This window comes from Camelus bactrianus, chromosome 11 (assembly GCF_048773025.1).
Source record: "Camelus bactrianus isolate YW-2024 breed Bactrian camel chromosome 11, ASM4877302v1, whole genome shotgun sequence".
NCBI lineage: Eukaryota > Metazoa > Chordata > Mammalia > Artiodactyla > Camelidae > Camelus > Camelus bactrianus.
The window spans coordinates 31,111,488-31,135,796 of record NC_133549.1 but is presented as its reverse complement, the minus strand read 5'-3'; the positions used below and the strand labels follow the sequence as shown (position 1 = coordinate 31,135,796).

Genomic DNA, 24,309 nt, shown 5'->3' with positions numbered 1-24,309 from the left:
AGGCTACGTTGAGGCATTAAGGTTTCTGAGCAGAAAAGGATCTTGGTCAAAGCAGCATTTTAGAAATATTACTTATGCCATGGCATGCCAGATTAAATGGATCGAGAGGACCAGGGGCCGGGAGATCAGAGAGAACCCACAGCAGGCTCAGGTGTGGGGCCAAGGTAGTGGGATGGGGAGAGATAGAGGAAGGCGCAGGAAATACCCAGGAGGAAGCCCACTGCCTCTCAAGGTGCTGACTGGCATTTATTGTTGGAGCTTTCTGTTGCCTGCTAAAGCAGTGTCAAGTGTGTAGGTTCCTAAGAACAGATTCATTGTGACAGTTGGGATTGGGGAATGAAAAAACAGAGGAGTTACTCACTTTGAACTTGTAACATCTAATACCTGTATAAGTGGAAATATTTTCTTCTTAATCTTGTGTCCTGTCTAAGGACCAAAAAATTGTTAGCTCAAAAACATTTTTTTTAAAGTGTCATGAAATGTAGGGATTAAGGAAGATCTGAGAACATTTTATTTTAAAAGAAAGCTAACTCAAGTTGAATGTACTATTCCAAACTTTTCCATCCATTCAACTGAAGGACAGCCCCAGGAGTCCTCAGGGATCCCTTCAGGCCTGCAGCCCAATGTTGGAACGCCTATTCAAATCACCTTCTGGTCCGGGATGTTTGTGATTTAACGTACTTATAATTCAGAAGTTCTGGGAAACTCGGTTTACCTCTGACTGAGCAGGGGAAAAAAGTTTCAGGAGAGCTTTTCAGCAATTCAAATCTCACGCCCTGACATTTATGCTGTGTTTATATACCTACATACATATACCAATACATGTGTGTCTACATAATGTATACAAATACATTCGTATTTACACTTATGGTAATGTTATTGACATCCAGGCTTCCGCACTGAATGTCTACAACCAAGTTCGGGCCTTGTCGCTCAAAGAAATGCAGTCCCTTCGCCCTTCAGGGGCACTTACGCCTGGCACACAATATTCTGGTAACATCACTTGACAGAAAGATGGCGCCGGATAGAAAGCCTCCTCCCACATTGCCTACACCCCTCTCCACAGCCCAGCACTCAGGATCTGTTTCCTGGGCAGCCTAATCCAACTCTTTCCAACCCCTTGGCTATTTTAAGACTGCCCCTTGAGGGCAGGAACAGAAAAAAGTCAGAAGGGGAGACAGGTTTGCAGTGACTGAGGTAACTAGGGCCCTACACGGGACTCAGGGAGCAGTTCTCCTCTGCGCCTTTTCTTAAGCCTCTCCTTTCCATGCTCCCCCTTTCCAACCTCCCCAAGTTGGCAGAATTCGGCTGACAAGTCCTAGGGCAGAGGTGAATAAACAAATAAATCACCCGCACCCACCCACCTCTTAACACTCTGATGATCAAGTATGGGCCTAAAGCAAATTTATATGTTTGGATATAGAGAAGGTGGTTAAACTGCTTGGCTTTTTATAAGCTGATTTAGCACTGCCTTTAGCTCTTGACTTAGACGGCTGCAGGAGTCAGTCTCTCTCTACAGGGTAAGAGTATGAGTTTGGTCCAGAGGCTGATGTATCTTCCAGACGCTGTTCTTTTTATTCCAATGCTAGGAAGATGTGTGAGCATTATATAATGTTTTCATGTACCTTCATATGGGTGATTAGAAGCTGTTTACTTCTCAAGGATTCAACTATAGGCTTTTTACCTTCAAGGCTGAGCTGAGGACCTTACTGTGGTGAAATTAGGCAGGGGGCTTGCAGACCTCCTGCTGCATTGTGTGATTGTGATGGCTGTCTTGTTGGTGGGTCCCCACATATAATCCACTGACAGCTGAGCTAACGACTCATTAATTTCACACCCACTTGGTTGCCAACTCAAAAGCCACTGACATAACTTTAAATGCTACCGGATTTTAATCATCTTGAGTGTTTACATATTTTCTCCTCTCATCCCACCAAAACTAATCCTAGAGTTTTGAGAATCCGGGAACTTGGGCAAAAGAGAAAACAACCCAGAGACCAAGAAATCTGACATCGCAACTGATTACATCAACCAGAACTCATGTACCTTTTTGTTTGCATTGACCAAGCTCAAATTATAAAATCGTGTGAGTAATAAAAGACAAAAACCCAGGTGTTATTACTGAATGTGAGAAGTCGGAAATGTAACTAAATGTGTTCTTGCTTCGTGGCGGTGTCATTTACTCTACGTTAACATTCGTGCTTCCTTAAGCCTCTCTCTTTACATTATCCACACACACTGCTGCATCATACTCACACATCCATCAGCTGGGACTGGGGACTGTGTGATTTTCCAACTGGTCCTCAACATTAGCTGTCAGATGCACAAACATTCCCTTTCTGCATTTGCTGCACTGCAACAACAGAAGCTTCTTGCAAGAATAGCTCCCAGAGAGCGTTCCTGACAGATGCGCGTTTTGCTCTAGCAAGGCGCTTGCTGGAAAGTTTCCTCTAACCGCTAACACCCGCCTCCGATCCCCCGAGCTGGCAGGACGCAGGCTGGCTGGGTCCCCTCTTGACGGGGGAAGGGTTTTACACACACCCTGCTAGGCTGCCCAACCCGACAATCTTGCAGCCAGACTCATCCAACCCCAGCGGACAGACCGTCCAAGGCGCTCTGGCGCTTCTCGGGAACACCAAGGTCTTCTCCCCACTAAAGAGAACGCGCGCTCCGATCGGCAGGAAACCTGGACACTGGAGGTAGAGGGGTGGCTCGCTGAGCGGGGACACAGGAGGGAGCCAAACGCCGGAGGCAAGCGGGGCGCAGGAGAGACTGGGGACCGCGGGAGGGGGCGGAGTGGGAGCCGGGCGCAGCAGCGAGCCGAGGCGAACTGGGCGCTGGAGCTAGCTGGCTCAGGAAGGAGCGCGCGCGCAGCAACCCGCGGGCGCCGGGGAAGCGCTCGCTCTGCGATCTGCCCCGGACCACACTGAGCCGCGGAACTGCCGGTGGGAGGGGGTGCGGGGAGCTGGGGTGGGGGGGGGAATTAGATAGGGGCGTGCCTTGCCCCCGATTGGCTGCAGGAGCCTGACGCGAGGCCCTGGGGGTTGGCTTGAGGGAGCGAGAGCAGGGTTGGGTGGGTGCTGGGTGCCGGGGCTGCGGGCTCCGCGCGCTCAGAAACATGCTGAGGTCCCGGCAGCTGTTCCAGCAGCGACAGCGGCTCCAGCAGCAGCGGCGGCGGCGGCGATAGCGCACAGCTCCGGCGGGGAAGGCGCCTGGCGCCCATGCCTCCGGCCCCGCGCCGCGGCTGCCCTGACCTGGCCGCGACCTCCCTCCGCGCGCCCAGCCGCCCCGGCCTCTGGGGGATTCCCCCACCGCGGCCCAACTCCGCCACACCCCCCGCCCCCGGCCTCCGTAGCTCGGCATGGGCGCGGGGGCGCTCGCCCTGGGCGCCTCCGAGCCCTGCAACCTGTCATCGGCCGCGCCGCTCCCCGACGGCGCGGCCACGGCGGCGCGGCTGCTGGTGCCGTCGTCGCCTGCCGCCTCGCTGCTAACCCCGGCCAGCGAGGGACCTGCGCCGCTGTCGCAGCAGTGGACGGCCGGCATGGGCCTTCTGATGGCGCTCATCGTGCTGCTCATCGTGGCGGGCAACGTGCTGGTGATCGTGGCCATCGCCAAGACGCCGCGGCTACAGACCCTCACCAACCTCTTCATCATGTCCCTGGCCAGCGCTGACCTGGTCATGGGGCTGCTGGTGGTGCCGTTCGGGGCCACCATCGTGGTGTGGGGCCGCTGGGAGTATGGCTCCTTCTTCTGCGAGCTCTGGACCTCCGTGGACGTGCTGTGCGTGACGGCCAGCATCGAGACCCTGTGTGTTATCGCCCTGGACCGCTACCTCGCCATCACGTCGCCCTTTCGCTACCAGAGCCTGCTGACCCGCGCGCGGGCGCGGGCCCTGGTGTGCACGGTGTGGGCTATCTCAGCCCTGGTGTCCTTCTTGCCCATCCTCATGCACTGGTGGCGAGCAGAGGGCGACGAGGCGCGCCGCTGCTACAACGACCCCAAGTGCTGCGATTTCGTCACTAACCGGGCCTACGCCATCGCCTCGTCCGTCGTCTCCTTCTACGTGCCCCTGTGCATCATGGCCTTCGTGTACCTGCGGGTGTTCCGCGAGGCCCAAAAGCAGGTGAAGAAGATCGACAGCTGCGAGCGCCGCTTCCTCGGCGGCTCCGCGCGGCCGCCCTCGCCCGCGCCCTCGCCCGGGTCCCCGCTCCCGGCCGCCGCCGCCGCCCCGGTGGCCAACGGGCGCGCCACTAAACGGCGGCCCTCGCGCCTAGTGGCCCTACGCGAGCAGAAGGCGCTCAAGACTCTGGGCATCATCATGGGCGTGTTCACGCTCTGCTGGCTGCCCTTCTTTCTGGTCAACGTGGTGAAGGCTTTCCACCGCGACCTGGTGCCCGACCGCCTCTTCGTCTTCTTCAACTGGCTGGGCTACGCCAACTCGGCCTTCAACCCCATCATCTACTGCCGCAGCCCCGACTTCCGCAGCGCCTTCCAGCGCCTGCTCTGCTGCGCGCGCCGGACCCCCTGCGGGAGCCACGCGGCCACCGGAGACCCGCCGCGCGCCTCGGGCTGCCTGGCGGTGGCCGGGGCGCCGCCGTCGCCCGGGGCCGCTTCCGACGATGAAGACGACGACGTCGGGGCCGCGCCGCCCGCGCGCCTGCTGGAGCCCTGGGCGGGTTACAACGGTGGGGCGGCGGCGGCGGACAGCGACTCGAGCCTGGACGAGCCGAGCCGCCCGGGCTGCTCCTCGGAATCCAAGGTGTAGGGCCCGGCGCCTCCTCCCCACCTCCCCAGCCGGGACGCGGGCTCTGCGCCCCGGGAGGAAGAGAGCCCGGGCGCCCCCGAATGGCTTCCCGGGAGAAAGAGGAGATCAGTGTTTACTTAAGACCGAAAGCAGGTGAACTCGAAGCCGGCAAACCTCGTCTGCATCGTCCAAGGCAAACAGAAAAGCCACGGGCCGTTGCACAGAAAGGAAAGTTTGGGGAGGCTTTGGAAGAGTGGCTTGCTGATTTTTCTTGGATTCTTTTTTCTGTTTGTGATTCGGCCTTCTTTTGTGTGTGCCTGTGATGCAGCTTTATATATATACGTCTTTTTTTTAACCCCCGGTGGTTTTTAGCACTTTATGCGAAGACCGGGGAAGGGAAGGGAGAAGCATTATAAGATAAAAGTCTTTCAACTTGGCTTCCATCCCATCCCGGGAACAGGAGCCGTCAACCTGACAGGGAGAGGAGGGAATGAGCTTGTCAGGACGTTTCCTTTGCTTTCCAGAGAAATTTCATTTTAACTCCTGAGTAATTATTTCTCCTGTTCTTAAAGTAAAGGGAAAGGATGGGTGCAAAAATCGCGTTTCAGGAAATTTTAAGCTATTCTTGGAACAAGCCTCACCTTGCTTTCCTTTTGTAGGGCAAGCCGGCTGTCCCCGAGCGCCTCGGTGGTCAGGCTGAGGGGTTCCTACCTCACACTGTGCACATTGCACGGCAAGATAGAAAGCCTTGTTTATATTAAACAGCTTATTTATGTATCAATATTAGTTGGAAGGACCAGGCGCTGAGCCTCTGTGGCATGTGGCTCTGTTCATTGAAGACAGGACAGAGAAAGAAAAAAGAAAGAGGAAACAGTTCAGATTACTGCACATGTGAGTAAAAGCAAAAAACAAAAAAAAAAGGCGTGATTCATAATGGCATTTTTGCACAGTATTAGGAATTGTAAAGTCCACAGAAGATGTTACTTGCACAAAAAGAAATTAAATATTTTTAATGGGGTGGGGGCAGATCTTAAAAACAAATAAAATTCAGATTCTACTTCTGATGTCTATTATGTTACTGAGCTAATGATTTATTGGAAAAATACCTTTTTATACGCTTTTATCATGGTACTGTAACTGTATCCATATTATAAATATAATTATCTTAAGGATTTTTTATTATTTTTTTATGTCCAAGGGCCCATGTGAATCTGCTGGTAAAATTTAGCACTTGTGTGTAAATACTATTTCCTCTGTGTGTTTTACCAAGTATTTATACTCTGGTGCAACTAACTACTATGTGAGGAATTGGTCCATGTGCAATAAATACCCATGAAGCACAAAAAAGATTACATACTGTGTGTCTGTAAGGAGTCAGTGATAATGGGAAAGACAGTTTGTTTTGTTCAAAATATAGGCTGGATTTCCCATAGAGCTCTTTTAATAGCTTTTCATGACTCAATAGCATAGCAAAATGTCTCTAGACCAAATAAGGCAGGCACCTACTGAGAGCCGCAGACTTGCCCTAAATTTTCACAGCCAGATTCAGAGTATTCTAGACTACTTGTAGGTGTTTTCAAGATCCCATCTGCAGCACTTGACTTAAGAAGTAACATTTGGGATTGTGTATCTTCTTAAAAAAAAAAAGGTGATTGAGCCAGGTAACTCAGCTGCAACTTTGCACAGAAACGCAGGAAAGAAGACCCACTCGTGGAACCATCATTGCCTATTCGGAATTCGGTAAGTGGCATCCACGGCTGGTTGTTTTCCAATAGAAAGTCACAGCCTGCAGATGATCAGCGTGTGCAGATTTCCCCAGTGGCTGTCGAGAATGCAAAATGCTTTTGCGGTTCAGCACGAATTTATAAAAGAGCATATAAGTAAATTTGTTTTTTCTTGTGTCACGAAATAGACCGTTTCATCAGATGTTCTGGGTGGGCAGGTAACAGGTAAAAGTAAATGAAGTTTTAAAATTTTCTAACAAATTATGACACCCCCAATGGAGAAGATGGCTTTCATAAAATTATTTCCTAAAGGAAAGTATAGTAAAATTCCAACCTGGGATTAATACTACATTCTCCAAAATAATTTTAACTTTTCCTCTTTGTATTTTTAAACAAACTTTTCATTTCATGATCGTACAAGAAACCAAAGTGAAGAGTATAAAGTTTCGGTTCATAAGGAAATTTAACATGAACAAATTATTCTCTATTAAGGAAAGCCAGGACTGATTCTCCGTTTTTTTTGTTGTTATTATTATTATTATTATTATTATTTTTGCAGTGGGATATTCTAAAGACCAGGAGAGTCTGCTGAGAAAAGTTAATGTTGTAGACGTTTTAGTTTCAGAGACAAGCAGAAGTTTGCATGAATCGTATCAGTTTCAACAAAAGTCACTATGAAGTTTAACCCGTTTCTCCAGCAAAAAAAAGAAGAAAGAAAAGGTGGAGGAAGGGGCAAGAGAATGCCAAAGTTATTTTAAAATACAGAGGTTAATACTTAAGCTTATTTTGGAGAATGTAAAATCAATTTGGGATGAAATCTCACTATACTTTCCCCTAGGAACAGATACCAACCATTTCTGTCCTCCCTGCCCCCACTTTGAGTATGTAAGATGCATTTTGCCGGGAGTTTTGTTCCTCTTTATTTTAAATTCTACTAGAAAATTATAATGTCTACAGTTTCATCTGAAGAACACTCAAATACCTGGTTAATGCTTCACTTGCCAATTTTGTCTAGCTAAGCCTTCACATTAAAATAAAAAGAAAATTTCCCAGCCCCAGACTTACATATAGACCCATCAAACTTTAGGTCTTAAAATCATGAAAGTCCTATAAACTTTAATAACAACTATATATAATTTCACTGCTTAGTAGACAGGTCTGAACTCTTTGGTGAATTAAAGAAAACCACTATAATCTTGGGACCAGTTTATACGAATTTGTATGGAATATAAAAAAGATTTTTCTGTGATTCCTTGAGTTCTCTAAGTGAGGATTACAAGGATTCAGAAACAGACCAAGTCAGTGATACCAACAACCCAAGAAAACTTTTTGTTGTTTTTGAAGAAGAGAGACACTGATTTATAATAGAAATGTGGGAACGTGGGCTGCCAATCGCAATAGCTCCGGCAGTGGGAGGGGAAAACTGCCCATCCTGTTTAATCTGGCGAGATAACGCACAGCAGAAGTGACAGGAGGAGGGCAGTGAATGTGAAGAAATTCAGCCGTATCCCGAGGGTCTGTGTGTAACAAAATACCAAAGACATAAACCTTAAAATTAAAACAGTGGACACATGATCAAGATTCACTGATTTGCTGCATCTGAAATAATGTTTAGGCTGCACACTGTAAAGTTCTCTGTGTAACAAGACATTCCAGCATCTATAAATTCTCCCTCCAGCATAGAAACACATAATTAGTATCGCAGATAGCCTCATCCTTTGGTGAACTTGCCAATATGAAACTTTGCACATAGAGCTTATTTTTTTGGTTCATGCTTTCTCTGGAACTGGAATTATTAATAACTTCTAAGTGGCTATTGTGAAACCTTTCCTTGTTAAGCACATTTTCCTAGCTTATTTTAATTTCACATTTTGTTGAACGTGCTGACTTCCTCTGGTGATATGTAAAATTGCCAGGCGGAAATTCTGCACTCAAAAATCTCAGGATGATATTAGCATACAAGTTTTCAGCAAGAGCTTCTAAGCAAGGGTCTAAAGGAAAATTATTAAGTTTTGCTGCCATATGTGAAAGGCTTAAAAAAATGTTTTTAAACAAAGTTGGACCCATTAGTTCTTTGGAAGGAAAAAAAATAAAACCTTAGCAGTAATTCAAATTAAACACGTTGGCACAGATAATTTAGTTTTATTTGTACATTTCTGGCATAATGTGCTGAGAAATACTAATTCTTTTGACTCCCTGCCAATTTGCTACTAATCAAAATGGAGAAGATATGCACTGTTTGGATTATACCTAAAAATAGTTGTGCTGCAGTCACATTAGCAAATGGAATTAAATTAATTTCTCTTTCTTCCCCTTCACACACACCCTCCACATTACTTAAATTTCCATCTAGACTATTGCTTCTGAGTCTCCTAATTTGTGATTCAGTGTTTCCCAAATGGCACTGCTACATTGCAACCATTTTTAAACAAACTTCATCACCAACTTTCTGAGAAATACGTCTCCTGAAATTCCAACTTTTATCCTGCTCTCATTTAAAGAGTCTCTACGAAATAGTCCATATAATGTAATCAAAGAAGTGTTAATACTATAAATAGATACTCTGTGGATTAATTTACCTCCTCAATAGTCTTTTTACCCTTTGGTGGGAAGAGGGAGATAGATTCTGAATCAATAAGATTTGGTCTTTTGACGGAGCAGTTTATAGGCTTCCAAATCCAATTGCTCTAATGACAGACAGGAAAACACCAGCCCCGAGGAGAACCTTACACTGTGCTGACAATATTAGAGCACAATCTTTGCAGTGAAGAGACCAGCACCCAAGAAAGCAAGGGAAGTAACTGTCAACACCCTTTAAACCTTTGCCTTCATTTGCATATTGCCTTCACTCCGAAGGCATCTCCACTTTCTATACCTGAAGCCAGTTCTCATCTTGGACTTACCATCTATCCCAGCCCTTCTCTTAAGCACTTCTTCATTTCTCCTTGCAGGAACTAGAAACATCTAGAACATCTAGTTCTAGATAAATTGTCTTAATAGCAGAATTAACTTCTCATGAACGGTTTCCTAAAACTCAGATTTTCAACATCTCTCAATGCTTACAATTCCTGTCTTCTTCTCTCTCCATGTTCCCTGGCTCATAGCTGTTAATTAGTATCAGCGAGATCACACTGTTTTATTCCTATTTATGATACAAAGCTGACCTATGATGCATTTTAAATATCTTAAGTTTGGATTTCTTCCTGAGAATTTCAGCATTGCTCATAATTATGAGTAGAAAAAAAATGTTAAACCACTGTTGGTACTTTTCCTATAAAAAGTCCTCATTTTGAGTTTAATATCTGGGGCGTGGGGCTTTCTTAACAGCCTTTATTTTTGTTTTTTCTTTATTTTTCAGTTCTTAACTGTATGACCTTTGTCAGTTTTTCAGCATCCCAACCACGAAGGCACAATTAACATTAGCTGTTCCGCCTGCAACTATTTGTAAATTCGTTTTCCTCATAATTACCAGGCTAGCTGATTTGTGGGAATTGTGGGTCAAGTTCTACTCTAGGAGAGCAGAAAACTTGTTTAAGAAGATGGTCCAAAGACTTTAGCAGCTCTGGCTCCTCTGCGTTGGCTGCTGTGCCCAGTGACCTCGGGGAAGTCAGCTGGTCTCCCTCCTAATGCAGGTTCAGTTCCCACAAAGCCCCATCTGTAGCCTTTGTTTGTAAAATCCCTTTGAGATGCTCTGATAAGAGGCACTTAGAGCTTTGCAAAGTCTATCATTTCAAATACTTCCTCCTGAACTTCTTTTCCCTTTCCCTGCAGCTCCACCCACAAAAATCCGTTGTTTTTTTTTTAAGTGAAAAGAACAACCAAGAATGGCAAGAATACATATAATACCATGCATCCCAACAAACAGTCCTTCACGTATTATTATGCTTAAAATTCCGCAAAAACCACAACTGAATAAAATAATCTTCTTCCCAAACATCGGATTAAAAAACCTGTTTGCTCTGTGCTAAGCAAAAGCGGTTGTTTAATTTCTGAACCCACAGCCACTTTGAGAAAAGCAAGTCAATTTGGAAAGTTACTCAACTCTACGACTTTGCACTGAATTGTAAACACTAAATCCAACCCTTTGGATTGTTCCCCTCTTCCCAGGATAGCAATTCAGAGATGGAAAGTGCTGGGAGTAATGGGAGATTGTATTTTTGCTTACCTCTCTTTTGTGGCTTGCAGGGCATTGGTGTTCTTTGTTCCCAACTTAATAAACAGTGACGAATCTACAGGAACTTCACAGGCTTAAAATACCTGTTATCTTAACTAAAGAAACTCACCTGCGATCTTGAGGTCTTAGATAAAAATGTGTTTAAAGAGTAAACATTAATAGATGTTCCAGTGACATTTTCTGCACTGCAGGGATTTTTTTTCTGAAGCCATTAAAGGTAACATTTTAGTAAGATACTCTTTTTAAGGAATTCCTCGTGCTTAAATGATTCTATGATCAATCCTGATATAATGTGTGTTTTTTCCCCCCTTAAAATAGGCCTCTCTAAATAAAACTGAGTCACTCAGAAAAATTGCAGAATCTTCAACATAGGAAGGGCTTTGGTATGTCTAGTAGACAATAGTCCTACACTCAAGCAAGGGTACACCTCGCTCAGCACAGACCACTGACACTGATGAGACTGAATGTGGATTTAAAGGCTTGGTCCATCATTTATTGCCGGTCCTATCAGCAAACGTTTCCTTTATAGCTAACCGAAATCCCTCTCGCTGTTTTGACTCATGATTAATAATCTCCATGGAATCTGAAAACTGATGACTGAGCTGCTATTTTTTGTATTAAAACCCTTCTGATGATACAGATGAAAAACAGTGACACCCCCCCCACCCCAGCTTCTATGCTGCTCATTCCATTCACTCTTATAAACAACTTCAAATGCTTTCGTTCTTTCTGCTGTTCAAGTGGGAATTATCCCAGTTACAGGGATATTTCCTGGCTGGAGACTAAAACGAAATACAGGACAGTGCAGTGTTAAGCATGGCACCTGGCCTGGTGACATCAGCACCCCATCCTTCCTTTAGTTGTACTACTAATTTTTTTCAGCATCACCAGAGCTACAAAACTCTGAGGATCTGAAAAAAATCCTGTACCAAGGGACAAACAGTAATGTGAAAATGATAAGCCCTTACATTGCAGCAGAAAGCATCCTTGCCAGCTCAGGACAAAACAGGCAATATAAATGGTACTCAAACCAGGCAACCAATGGAGCTCCTTCCCCAAACAGCGAATGTTTACAAGTCTCTTTAGAACATTTAGAACATCTATCTATATGGGTAAATAATTTGTTCACATTAGAAGTGCTGAGAAGACACCAGGGGAACCTAACTATTTGGAAGATTTCTGTGATTAGTCTTTGACTTGTGATTCATGTGTTTATTCCTAAAAGACTTGGGACTGTGTACTGAGTGTGCTGTATGGGGTACAACTGAAAAAACTCTGAGCCAAGGCCCTCACACTCTGGCTGAGGAGATTAGACATTCGCAAGTGAAAAGTGACGAAGAATGAGGCAGGTGTGGCTGAGTGCCAGGCACGTGGGCTAAAAGTAAGGGATCTGGCCCAGCGCTATCTAATAGAAATACAATGCAAGCTGTATATTTAATTTTACATCTTGTAGAAGCCTCATTTCTTAAAGTAAAAAATAAACAGGTGAAGCTGGTGTTATCATTTCAACATGGAATTGATGTAAAACCTACGAATGAGATGCTTTTTTAAAATACTACATCTCTGAAATCTGATACACACCATACACGTATAGTCTTCCTGATCGAGACTCACCACTATTTCAAGTGCTCAAAAGCTCCGTGTGGCTGGTGGCTGCCGTACTGACATTCAGCCCTAGAGTTCAGAGGAGGGAGTGGATAGATGGGATGCCATAAGCTAGAAGCTTGTAGATCTTGGATAAGGGGATACAATTGTGTGAAAGGCCATTCCGTGAGAAGTCATAAGGGGAAGAAAACGGCATGAACAGAAGCAGAGAGGTACAGATAACTGAGATGAATTTTTAGACAATGAATAGCCAGTTGCGGACAGTTCATGTTGATGGAGTAATTAGAAGATGAAATTGGAAAAGTAGTTTGGGAACAGATCAACAGTTTAATGCAAAAGTGTTGAACTCTAACCTGCCCGGGAGCATGAAGATTTATGAGCATGAGTGTCATGATAAAAGCAGTGTTTTAGAAAGATTAACCTGGCATCAGGGGCAGATTGGTGGACATCACATCTTAATCTTCAAAATGATTCTGAGTTAAGTAAATTCAATAATCATATTTTCTAAATCAAAAGGCCAATATTTATGTAATCTCCTATAACAAATATGAGTTCATTATTTAATTGGCTTTCTGGTTTTCATGTATCAGCCTCAGGAGCTGACCCAGAGAAATATATCCTTACCAAGCAGGTTTCTGGGTGCATGAGGTTGAGGACCTGGTAAACGCCAGCAGGTTGTTCTGCCCCCTTTGGAGGGAGGGCACAGGAGCTCAGGTGGTTTGTTCAAGACAACAGGTGAGCAGTCTTGATCAAGTCTCGGTACCTGACTCCTAAACCCATCTCTAGTCATGTCACCAAACTACTTATCTGTTTCCTGACAAGACGAGACGTTCCATTAGGATAAGGCCTTGTCTTTGCATCTTTGACTCTCCTATGTCTAAAACATCACCTGGCATAAAGCATACACTCTGAATTTTCATTGACTGAATTCACCTAGAGGCAGAGAACCAAGTTCCCTGGCTTCTGCAACAGTCCAAGCACATAGTGATAATAGGCCTCACTAGAGCAGTGCACCTCAAGAAGATGTGTCATAGCCCCTCTATTTCTTTTGAAATCCAGGTCTTCACAATCAGACATAAATCATAGTTTCTCCGGGAAAAGGTGCTAAGCCTCAAATTGCAACATATATGGAGCATTCTCTGCTAGTGTCATAGGAAACAATGAGATTGTTTCCCAAGTATTTCTAAGAAATGAGTTTATTTCTAGAAATGGCACATAGATTGCTAGAGTTATGTATATAGCCACATAACTGCAATGAGTATGAAAGTGGTACGCACTGGATGAAAGTGTACATCATTATTCTTTAAAAATAGGCATTTCGCTAGAGTTGTTGAATCAGAACTGCATGTTCTCAGCTCTTAGGTTCAGTTGTCAACATGCAAAATACTTGATTTATTTGTCACTTATTGTATTCTATCCTAAATGGGGTTCGCTCCTTTCTAACGGAAAGGTCTGCAGCCATTTTTCTTACTAGACTTTACAAGGGGAAAAGTCCCTTCCCCACCCCAAGTTTTCTCCCTGGGCCCCAGCAGTCAGCATAGCTAAGAGAATCAGATTCTGTTTCACTAACATACAGATTTCAGTTTTAAATTTTACTTCTGCATTCCTGTCCTATAAGAAATGACAGTATATCCATTAAAAATGTATTTGGAGCAGACAAATATCATAGCCCTCTCCAAGTTTACATTTCCCATCCAGGTCTTTCCCAACTTTTCCAACAGCGCCATAGTCATTATCTTTCCATCTTAACACAAGAAATAGTGTTCATGTTGAATCTTTAGCTGTTTCAAGGGAAAATATTTGGATTCTTGCTTTCTGACAAAGCATTAGGATTTTAGTTGGTGTTCTTTTTTTACGTATGTATGTACTCAACACTGCAGGGTTCTTTTTGTTTTTTAATTGATGTATAATCGGTTTACAATGTTGTGTTATAGAATTCATTTTAAAAATAGCATTGCAGTTTTATTACCTTGCCCAGATTATTGTTTGTAGCTTCCAACTGAGATGCTGGGGAGCAATGTTGAGTCTGACATAGGGAGACACCTCTGGGGGCCATGACCTTCCAGCACTTACAGATCCCTAGCCTTAAACACTCAGAAACCTATTTGGTAAGAATGCATTTCTCTGGGTCAGCTCCTGCGAGTAATCTATAGCATCAGAAAGCCAGTTTAATAATTTACAAGGTTGCTGTCACAGGCCTATTACACTCCCTTGAGCATGATCAAATCTTCTCTGTCTACACCCAGGGAAGAAAGTTATCATCAAAAGGTTGATTAGTAAGCGCAGGGTCAGAACAAGGGAAGCTGGTTGCACCATTTAACATTAAAGGCATCAGGCTAAGATTTAGCTGTGCATCCACTTCTGCCATGGGCTGGAATACTGGAAGTCTCTGGCTTTAAGATCAACTCTCCTTTCTCCCAAAAGTGGAGCTTGGATGAGCACTGCTAACATTTGACTCTGTCTCTCTCTTTTTTCTATCACCAATAGCCTCTGCACTCCCAACTTCCCCCTGCCCCCGCCCCCGCCCCAGATACATTCTTCCCTTGTAGAAGTTAGGACATCTAACCAAGTCACAGTCAAGTCTTGTTGATCTGGCTATTTCTCTACAAGGACAGCATATCTCCACTCTTGTCCATGATGTCTGAGTTACTGGAGTGTGGGGGTGGGGAGGAGATTTTGCTGGCTCCCCTACAACACTGAGATTAAAGTATATTCCCCATAGAAGAGCTCCTGGTTCTGTGTCTACATTATGGGGACCCAGGTATTTGATTCTATTCATCCTTCTGAGAGCAATAGCATTGTCTCTATTTCATTCAATGATCTAATCCTTTTCCTTAAATACATTAAATGCATGTCTAGCTAGCCATTCAAAATTTCTTTCTCTGATTTGCTTATCAGAGGAATTTGAACTCTATGTGCAGGTTCCTGATCCACATGTCAGAAACATCTTAGCTAAATTTGCCTCTGAAAATGCCACTTTCTTAGATCATCCTAGGCTGGAACTCTGGACTAAGAGTTGAATTGTGGGAGAAAAGTGATGATTTTTGCAATGGCACTGAGGGATTGGGTTCACAACCTAACACATTTTAGATTACAATTTTAGAGCAAAGTTTGAAATTTATGTCATAAAAGATGATTGCACTCTCAGACATTTTGTTTTCAACCAATAAAATAATATATTGGCATTTGACTGTATCACAAATCAATTTATAATCATATATTCATTTATTTTTACCTACTATGTACTGGGCCCTCTACCGTATAGAAAATACAGATACAGGTCTCCAAACCAGGCAGCTACTTTTGCTTATGTTTCCTCTCCCTGAACTTTCAAAGCATTAGCAGCAACAGGGTGAACAAGTGCTCCTTAAAGACCGTTTCTCAAAGATCAGACAGACAACTTACTGTATGTCAGTCCAGTTTGGAGAGATGAGAGAAGTATTTTGTTCTTCTTTTAAGAGGGACCACCTAGAAACATATATACCAACTTCCAAAACATTTTTAGGCAAAATATATGGTATAGGTCCACACACTCTTATCTGAGGCCCCGTAAGGGCAGATGTGTTTCAGAATTTGTAATTTTAGGAAGGCAATATGGCGCATCTCCAACATAGTTCATAACATCCTAAGCAGGGTCCAGGTCAGCATTCCATAATCAAACATGAATGTCTCTGCAGTGAAATGTATGATTATTCATACTAAGTCGATAAATAATGACTATAAATAGCCTCACACCAGCTCAGGTCAGATTTTGCTGCCAAATGAGTTCAAGTCAGGTCACATTTACTCTCAAGTGCATTATGGAAAAAAATTCCATCTTCAAAGCTTTCTAGATGTGGGAACTGAGAGTTAGGAATTGTGGACCTGTACTGTGGGCTATTTCTCTGTAGAAGGTCATTACTGGTTAGAGGAGGTAAGGCCAACATATTTAAATCTACCAAATATGTTAAATCAATTAATTTACAAGTAATATTACTCAATAAATACTTGTAAAATGAGGAGTAAACACAGTTATTTAAACAGTGGCAATTACAGGGAGATTCTGATATCGTAGGCTATATCCTGTTAGCAGACATTAAGAACGACCAAAGGCTTGAGAGTGACTGGTGGACAACTGTTTTGGAAACAATCAACAAGAGCCAGCATGTTGAACAGCCAATCCATCGCTTATCAGAGGCAACACACCAGCTCTGAAAATATCTTTAATTAACACAAGGCTGATTTCAGGGAATCTCAAGATTGGACTTACTTTAAAATCGCTGGCATCCAATCACATCTGGACAAGAATCTTCTTATTCTTAGGTCATCAGCCCCTTGAAGATTACAAAAGAAAAAAGAAAAGAAAAAAAAAGGGTTATTATCTTCGCTCCAGAAAGATACATATACATGATCAGTGTCACAGTCGTTTGAACCCTGGGTAAGAATTCCTGCCTTCGATGCTTGCCATCTTTGAAGGAAAAAAAAAAAAGCTATTGTTTAATAATTTCACAGCAATCTGAATACCCTGGAGAGCTTCTGTATTTTAAGTTGCTCATAAATTGACTGTGGTCATATGTTTCGGTGGCTTCTGTGATGTTTATCTCAACTTCTGATTTTCTATGCAATATTTATAAGATAAATATTTTTGAACTCCCTGTGACCCTTTGTCTTTGCCATAAAGGTTGAAAAGAGGAAACGTAATGACGTTTTGCGGGGGGAGCTTTTCTTTTTGTATTTTTACATCCCATGTCAAACATAACTCAGAGCGGGGGAAAAAAGAAAAAGAAATCCTCTAAGGAAAAGACATAAAATTTCCTACTAATAATTTATCAAGCATGAGTTTTCAACTTGACATTAACTGGGAGAGGAAATGATGAAGTAAATTTTCTAAGTGTGGAGTTGTCACTGGAGAAAAGATTTATATTAGTCTCTGGCATCAAATCATAATTTCAATTTGTCAGTATTAGGCACCATTTCTTTTCTTTGACGTTTTTAGGAGTCTGACAGGAGAGGATTCTGTGTGTGTTGCCGTAGACACTTCCTGCCACGCACCTACTGAAGGTTCATTAACTCCTCAAGCTAAGTATCTCAAAGAGACTGACTCACCAACACCAGAGCCTCGGCACGCTCGTGGAAGGAGTACGTCAACTCCACAATCACATTGAAAAGACTGATTTCTCTTTTGCCCATGAAATTAAGAGAGCACTGGTTCCTACCACGCATGGACAGAAAAACTGCCCCACGGCCTCTTTCCAGTTAGGCTAGTGAAATTGAACATAAACTGTCGTAAGGGCCAGCTGGATCCCAGCCAAAACCTCACCCTGTTACTAGGCATCTTCCAACAGCTTGCACGCTGTCCTCATGTCCACGCGAGGAAAAGACCAGGCCGGTCAGCAAAATCACGGCAAAGTCAGATGACCATCTCCTCACCCTTCCTGCACATAGTCTCGTCATCAGGTTCAGCCTAGGACCTGGGGAGAGTGACCGTGAGCTCGCCTTCGGCCAAGTGGCCAAGGGATGCTGAGGGTTTCCCTTCCATTGTTAGCCCTGAGGACCACTTCTTTGCCTCTCTCAGTAGGAGAAAAACTCTCAGTCATAATAATTCATATATTTGGCTTGTTCCTTTGCTACTATTTAGTGTCAAAAATAAACCACGATCATTACAAAAGGTAAAATCTGATGGGATCTGATGCTAAGTGGAAGAGTCAAACACAAAAGCCACATATTACATGTGTATAAAATGTCCAGAATAAGCCAACCATAAACACAGCACGTGGAGAGTGGTCGCCAGAGGCTGGGAGAAGCGGGGCATGGAGAATGTTTAATGAGGATGCGGTTTCCTTTGGGCTGGTAAAAATGTTCTGGGACTGGAGAGCAGTGATGATTGCCCCCTTTTACGTGTACTAAATGCCACTAAACTGTGAGCTTTCAAATGGTCAAAACGGTGAATTTTACGTTTTGTGTCTTTTACCGCAATAGAAAGAAACCTGATTGGGTCCTTTTCTACTAGGCTTGCAATTTATTGCCACAGACAAAAATATATAAAACAAAAATTGGAGAAAATATTTCAACAAAAGAGAAAGAGAAAAAATTTATTTTAGCTTCAAAAATTGTTAAATTTATCACTGTTGAAAGCAAGCAAAGAGGAATTGCAGTCTTCATGAGCCAATGCAATTTTCTCATTTTACAGCTAAGAAGTTAAGGATTTTGTGGCATTGTGGTCTTGAGAGCAACATCCAGATTCTTGCCTACCCCTCACTGGTCTACATTACTGGCTGTGTGACTTGAGTGCAGTTACTTAGTCTCTCTGAATCTCAGTTCCCACATCAATAAAATGGACCTGAGGGTCATCTAGAGGCCTCCAGATCACTTGTTAAACAGCAAAGCCAAATTTATTAGAATTTAGTGCAGTGAGGGAGAATGCCGTCTTGACACAGTCTTAATTTCTCAGAAGAAGGAGTCAAAATGGATATTTATAGGGTGTTAGCATCCAGTCCCAAGTGCCTTTTTTACAGCAGGCCTTTCAAGGTGGAGCTGACTGAGGTCAGACAGAGTCTGGAGCATCATAGTTTTAGGGGACAGCATGGCGAAGGTCTTGAAACAAGTCTTAACAAACTGTTGTTTGAAACCAAGCTGTTTACCTGTTGCTTTGGACAAATGGATCTATAAGAATTTCCTGAAGCAAACTGGGCAGTTATTTACTGGTTTACAGTCTTATTGTTCCTAAGGGAAGGGTTCCTGGAATGAACAAACAAGTCACGTGGACATGGGTGGTCTCAGCTCCGGGCCCTAAGAGTCCGGTCATGTTCGACGGAGGGGCCGTACGTAGTTCTCAGAGGCGCTCTGGTTGTATGTCAAGCACATAACCCAGTACCTACCCCTCAATAAATCCTTTATTTTCTCCCAAAGTCTCACCACCATTCCCACTAAAAACTTGCTCCTGGATAGTGAATCTCAGTCAGGACTGGAGCCAAGTCTTCCACCACCTTGCATTCTAGAACCCTTTGCACAACCCGTTACTGGATTGGGCTCCACTTCTAGCCCTGGCAAGTTAATTTAGCCACAGGAAAAAGCCCCATATCTTTTCGCTACCCCGAATAAAGCAACAGCCGGGCAGAGTGGTTGTGATGCCAGCAGACCTGGGTTCTAGGTTTTCTGTCACTTGATTTGTGACCCTAGGGCAGTTATTTACCTCTTCAAGCCTCACTGCCTCATTTGTAAAATAAAGATGGCAATGCTTAGCACATAATATTCAGCTAATTTTTAAAACTATAGATCCCTACTCCCAAATTCTAAGTTCAATTCCTTTTCTAAGGTTTGACAAAGGGACTTTTATTTGGTTTGGTTTGCTCTTATTCCATATCTTCTGGGAGGACCTGGGTATGTCTCTCAGGATGCTGAGAAAGCAGCCTTTCAAATGGAATTGTGAGCCTGACCTACTGAGAGGAAGGATGCAGAATTCCAGGGGACATGAGGGACCCACAAATTTAAACCCAAAAGTTCTCACTGTTTAAACAGGCAGCCCCCAGGTTAATTTGATGATCTGAACCTTATCAAACTTAAATTCTCTTTCTTACTACCTGCCTCGTCTTCTTTCCTGTGACGTGCAGCATCCCTCACGCGTAGGGCCGTTCACATTTTTAGCTGCGCCCTTTCAACCTGATTTATCACCTAGCAGTCAAGTACAACAGTTTTTGTTTCAGTATTTATTTATATAAACTAGTGGTCTGTCTGACCTGTAGAATTACCCACAACCATGTGGTAGGTTAAATCCATGGCACAAGAATATTGCAGATAATTCCTATGCTGGACACTTCCAGTGGAGGCATCAGGAAAAAAGGCCCCTGGGACTGGCATGCGTTCTAATGCGCCCCCAGTAAATTTGGGGGAATAATTTTATATCTCTTAACCACAATGTTAACTTTGAAAAAGGCTCTTGTTTGAACAGGATAAGAGCTAAGATCTTTTCCTAGCTCCAATGAGCTGTGATTACCTGCTCTTAACCATAGGTGTTTTCATGAAAATTCAGGCTCTCCTTGAAGGCAAACCCAATAACTTTCTAACAGATTTTTAAAGAGATCAAAGTTAATGGGTTAATTTGTATTTTTCAATCCAGAAACATTTATTGCACTCCAACCAGAAGCCAGGTACTGCCTTAGGTGATGGAAAGCCACAGTGGCCAATCCTGGCCCCCAAGTAGCTCACACCTGCTGGAGGAGGCAGCCAATGTAAGTCTCTAATTGAACTATGCAAGGTTTACTGTGCAACCCCCCAAAGAGGGAATACATTCTAACCCTCTGGGATAGTCAGGGAGAGTGTCACTCAGAAGTTATCAAGTCAGCTGGAACTTGGTGGATTTTGTAAGTTTTGCCAAAATAAAAAGGACATTCCAAGCAGAGGAGAAAACTTTCCAAAGGCACGGAGGCAAGAAAGAATAGGCTGGATTCTGAAGACAGTGAGAATACTTGCACGGCTGGAGCATAAGGCTGCCAAGGCTGGTGCAGTGGGAAAAGATTCTGGATAAACAGGCAAAGGCTAGACTGGCTGGGAAGGAGTTTATATATCTTACCAGGAATTTTGGAGCTCATTCTGCAGGGCAGAGAGCGTCCTTGAAGGTTTTTAGTAAAAGAACAACTGAGTCAGCTTGGAGTTGCTTCACACGTCCTCGACATGAAGAGGGAGGATGGATGGGTGGAGACAGAACTGGAAAAGGGGAGATGGGTTAAGCGAGTCAAGAGGATGAGAGAAGGACCTAAACTGCAGCAAGGAGGGCCAGAGCAGTAGCAGGTTTTGTTGGGGGGAAGATCAAGGAAACAGAGTTAGATGTGTGGTTTGAGGTTCTTGAGTTGGATGTGGACACGCAGGGAGAGGTCCACCCAGCAGCTCAGTAAATAGATATGGGTTTCAGGGTCAGGCTAGATGCAGAGATGTGGGAATTGTTGGCTCACCTCTGAGGAGAAATTAAAAGTGAAAACTCTAATACTGCTAACAAAAGTACAACAAAACAAGTGAGAAAATAATGGTAGCAAAGGGACAAATAATTTCTACCACTTTCTTTAGGCTTATTCCTTATGTCTTTCTTCTTTATAACCAATTCCGGTATTATATACAACAAGGAAGAAAAGTAAATGTTTTAGGATTATTAAGTATATATGCGCACGCATGCAAACATGGGAGTAGTTTGCATGTGTGTGTGTGGACTTCCTCATTCTAGGAAAAGATGGTGCATCAGCTTCAGGTCAGGTGAGTTGCCCAGGAATAACCAGGAAAACGTTATAGTCGCTTCTTTATATTTTAGTTTGTTGTCCAGTGTTTGCAGGACTTTCCCCTCCATCACTGAAAGAATGTGTTTGCTCCCAAGGACTTGGTATCAGGCAGACAACATATTTCTTACGTTAGAAGTGGCACTGTTAGAAAAAAGAGCCTGAGAACCGGAACTGTTGCCAGAAATAGCCGGGTAAATTCACCCACTTCCAAGAAGGTCACTCGGCTTCAGAACAGGGTGCAGGCAGACTGAAGCAGATTCCTGGCACTGCCACCACTCTGTCTGCCGGCTGCAGAACTTAGAGCTCTTAGTTCCCTTGGTCAAGGGCGCTAGTGTTGGCCGGGCATTTGCTGTTCCTCCCTGTTACACTGCCCTTCCAGCTGTGTCAAACTAATCACCGTTATCGGGTGACCTTTCCTAGTAAGTCAGTCTCCCTTCTGTGTGTACCAGCTACCTGTTGAGAATCCTATTTTTAATGAACAATCATAACCCAAGAGCTGTCATCTGTCAGGTTTTAAATGTTTGTTAAAAACAGGAGTCCCAGACATGTAGTCATTAGACCACAGAAAACCATAAACAATAGGAAAAGCCAGTCATAACAGGAGATGTTAATTATCTGAATTCATTACTGCACCTCAGCTGGGGAAGGGAGGGCCATGGTGAGAGGCAAATCATACGGAAATGGAGGGTTGTGGTCCTTAGCAGAAACAGTTCTACTGACCCACAGGAAATTACATCCCTGTGGGCATCCTGTTCATATTAATAACTAGAGCCATGCTCTTTTTTGGGCGAGTGGAAGGTCCATGTTCTAGAGCAGGACTTGGAAAAATAGGATAATATCTCAGGAATGATCTGTAATGTGGAAGAATGCATCAAAACGATAGTTAATTTTTCTTTAGTGATTCTTATTGTACTTAGTCCTACATTAAATGCTCTTATGGATTCCACCACTCGATCTGAGAGAACACCGCGAGACAAGTACTGTATCATCACACTTTACTGATGAGGAAACTGAGGCTTGGTGAGGTCAAATGTCTTGCCCAAGAATCCAGAGCCAGGCAGTGGCTGTCAGAGCTTTAGGGACCCAAGTACTTTTCTCCAGAGCCCACCCTCTCATCCTCACACGTCCCACTCAGGACACTAAAATGCCCCTTTGTGGAAACTAAAGTGGGCATGCTCCCTCCCTACACCCCCTCCCTCTGGGCTCTCTGATTCACGCCATCCTTTGTCAGATGGGTGGTGGCAGCTTGGGTTTTGGTCAAGAGAGTGACTCTCTGAATCACCCTCAAGTTAGGGGGCAAAGGCTGGGGTTTATTCCGTGGCTGCATTCTCTCCCCCTCAACACAGTACCATGATGTCCTGGGTAAATGCAGATACTCAAGATGTCCAAAGGTGCAAGGTCCAAGGACACACCTGCATTTGTGGATTAAAGATCATGTTTCTAAGATTATTAGCTTCTTTTGTTTCACCCAATTTATTTCCCAGGTCATGACTTTGTTTCTGTTCTCATACATGATGAAGTATGTACTTTTCTGTCTGCCCTGTACCCTATGTAACTCACTTCCATGGTCTTAACCCCATGGCATTTTCTCACTATTTCCCCTGATATAGGGAAATTCAAACTTCCACATCCACAGAACCCTAGGACACAGCAGACTATTGAATTTAACTGAGCAGAAGACCTTTAGATAGCAGCCCCAGGTACACTGGATTGCACGTCATTAACAACCACTATGGGCCGGGGGGAGGGGTGGGGATAAAGTCCTGGCTAATTGACAATCACTCAGAAATTAATATAAAGCATCTCTGAAATGCAAATCGTTAAGTGTTTATTGAAGCCTATCTGTAGGCCTGTGCTGAATACTAGCGTACAAAACATTTCCAAAGAACTTACTGTCTGATTGCACTCAAAAGAATAATTAGAGGGAAATGGTGTTATATGTAATCAAGTGTTTAAATGTGTAGAAGGTGATTCAATTGATCAAAGTCTATTGTATAATCGCATTTCAGATACACACCAACAATACAAAGCGAGCTACCGTTTTCTCAGTTAAAAAAATCAGACAAAAGTCCATCGTTTTCTATGCGTAGCTATGACATCAGTCAGCATTGTCTTTCTGGCATTTAGGTTTTCCTCTTATCTGAACCTCATTTTAATATCTTTGAACTATTTAATAAGAAATGCAGTCATTATAGCCACAAATAGGGCTTTTTATTACGAATCATTCTTTTCTCATTACCTGCATGCTCCTTAGATGTTATTTTGAAAATGTGTTCTCTAGGACAATACTTTTCTTAGGGTTTTACTTTTGGAATCCAAATAACGATCACTCCCACCCCTTCCTTCACCTGAAATGTATCTGCTGGGAACCCTGGTGCCACAGAAAGGATTCTCAAGATCTCCTAGAGAGAATACTTGATAAACTTTACAGCCAATTTTACAGCCAACAGCAGACTTTGAAGATGAGAAAATCAGTATGGCTGGGAGAGGACCGTACACAGAGGTCTTCTAAATTCCTTTTTCAGTTTGTAGTGCTGCAGATAAGTTTTTCCATGAAGCAGTCCAACCCCTGTTGCTGCAAGACCTGGTTTTTTTTTTTCTTAAACAAGTCGGTAAACTAACTAGAACTTATGTCAAGTCTGGTGACTCTGTATAAATGGGTGCAAATATAACTTGACATGTTAACTTCATTCTAGAAAACAACTGATATTCATAGAATTACGAATCCCACAGTGGAAAGGACCTTAAGAGTCATCCAGTGCAAATACCAATCTCATGCTGGAATTGCTCATTTCTAAAGAAGTCTGTTTTCCAGAG

At 43.7% G+C, this 24,309-nt stretch overlaps 1 protein-coding gene across 1 annotated transcript; it reads left to right on the top strand.

Annotated features, from left to right (window-relative positions):
• Positions 1 to 1,630: 1,630 nt before the first annotated feature.
• Positions 1,631 to 6,096, top strand: ADRB1 (adrenoceptor beta 1). The gene has a single exon (XM_074373587.1). The coding sequence runs from the start codon at positions 3,362 to 3,364 to the stop codon at positions 4,763 to 4,765; it is 1,404 nt and encodes a 467-aa protein (XP_074229688.1). The 5' UTR covers positions 1,631 to 3,361; the 3' UTR covers positions 4,766 to 6,096.
• Positions 6,097 to 24,309: the final 18,213 nt, after the last annotated feature.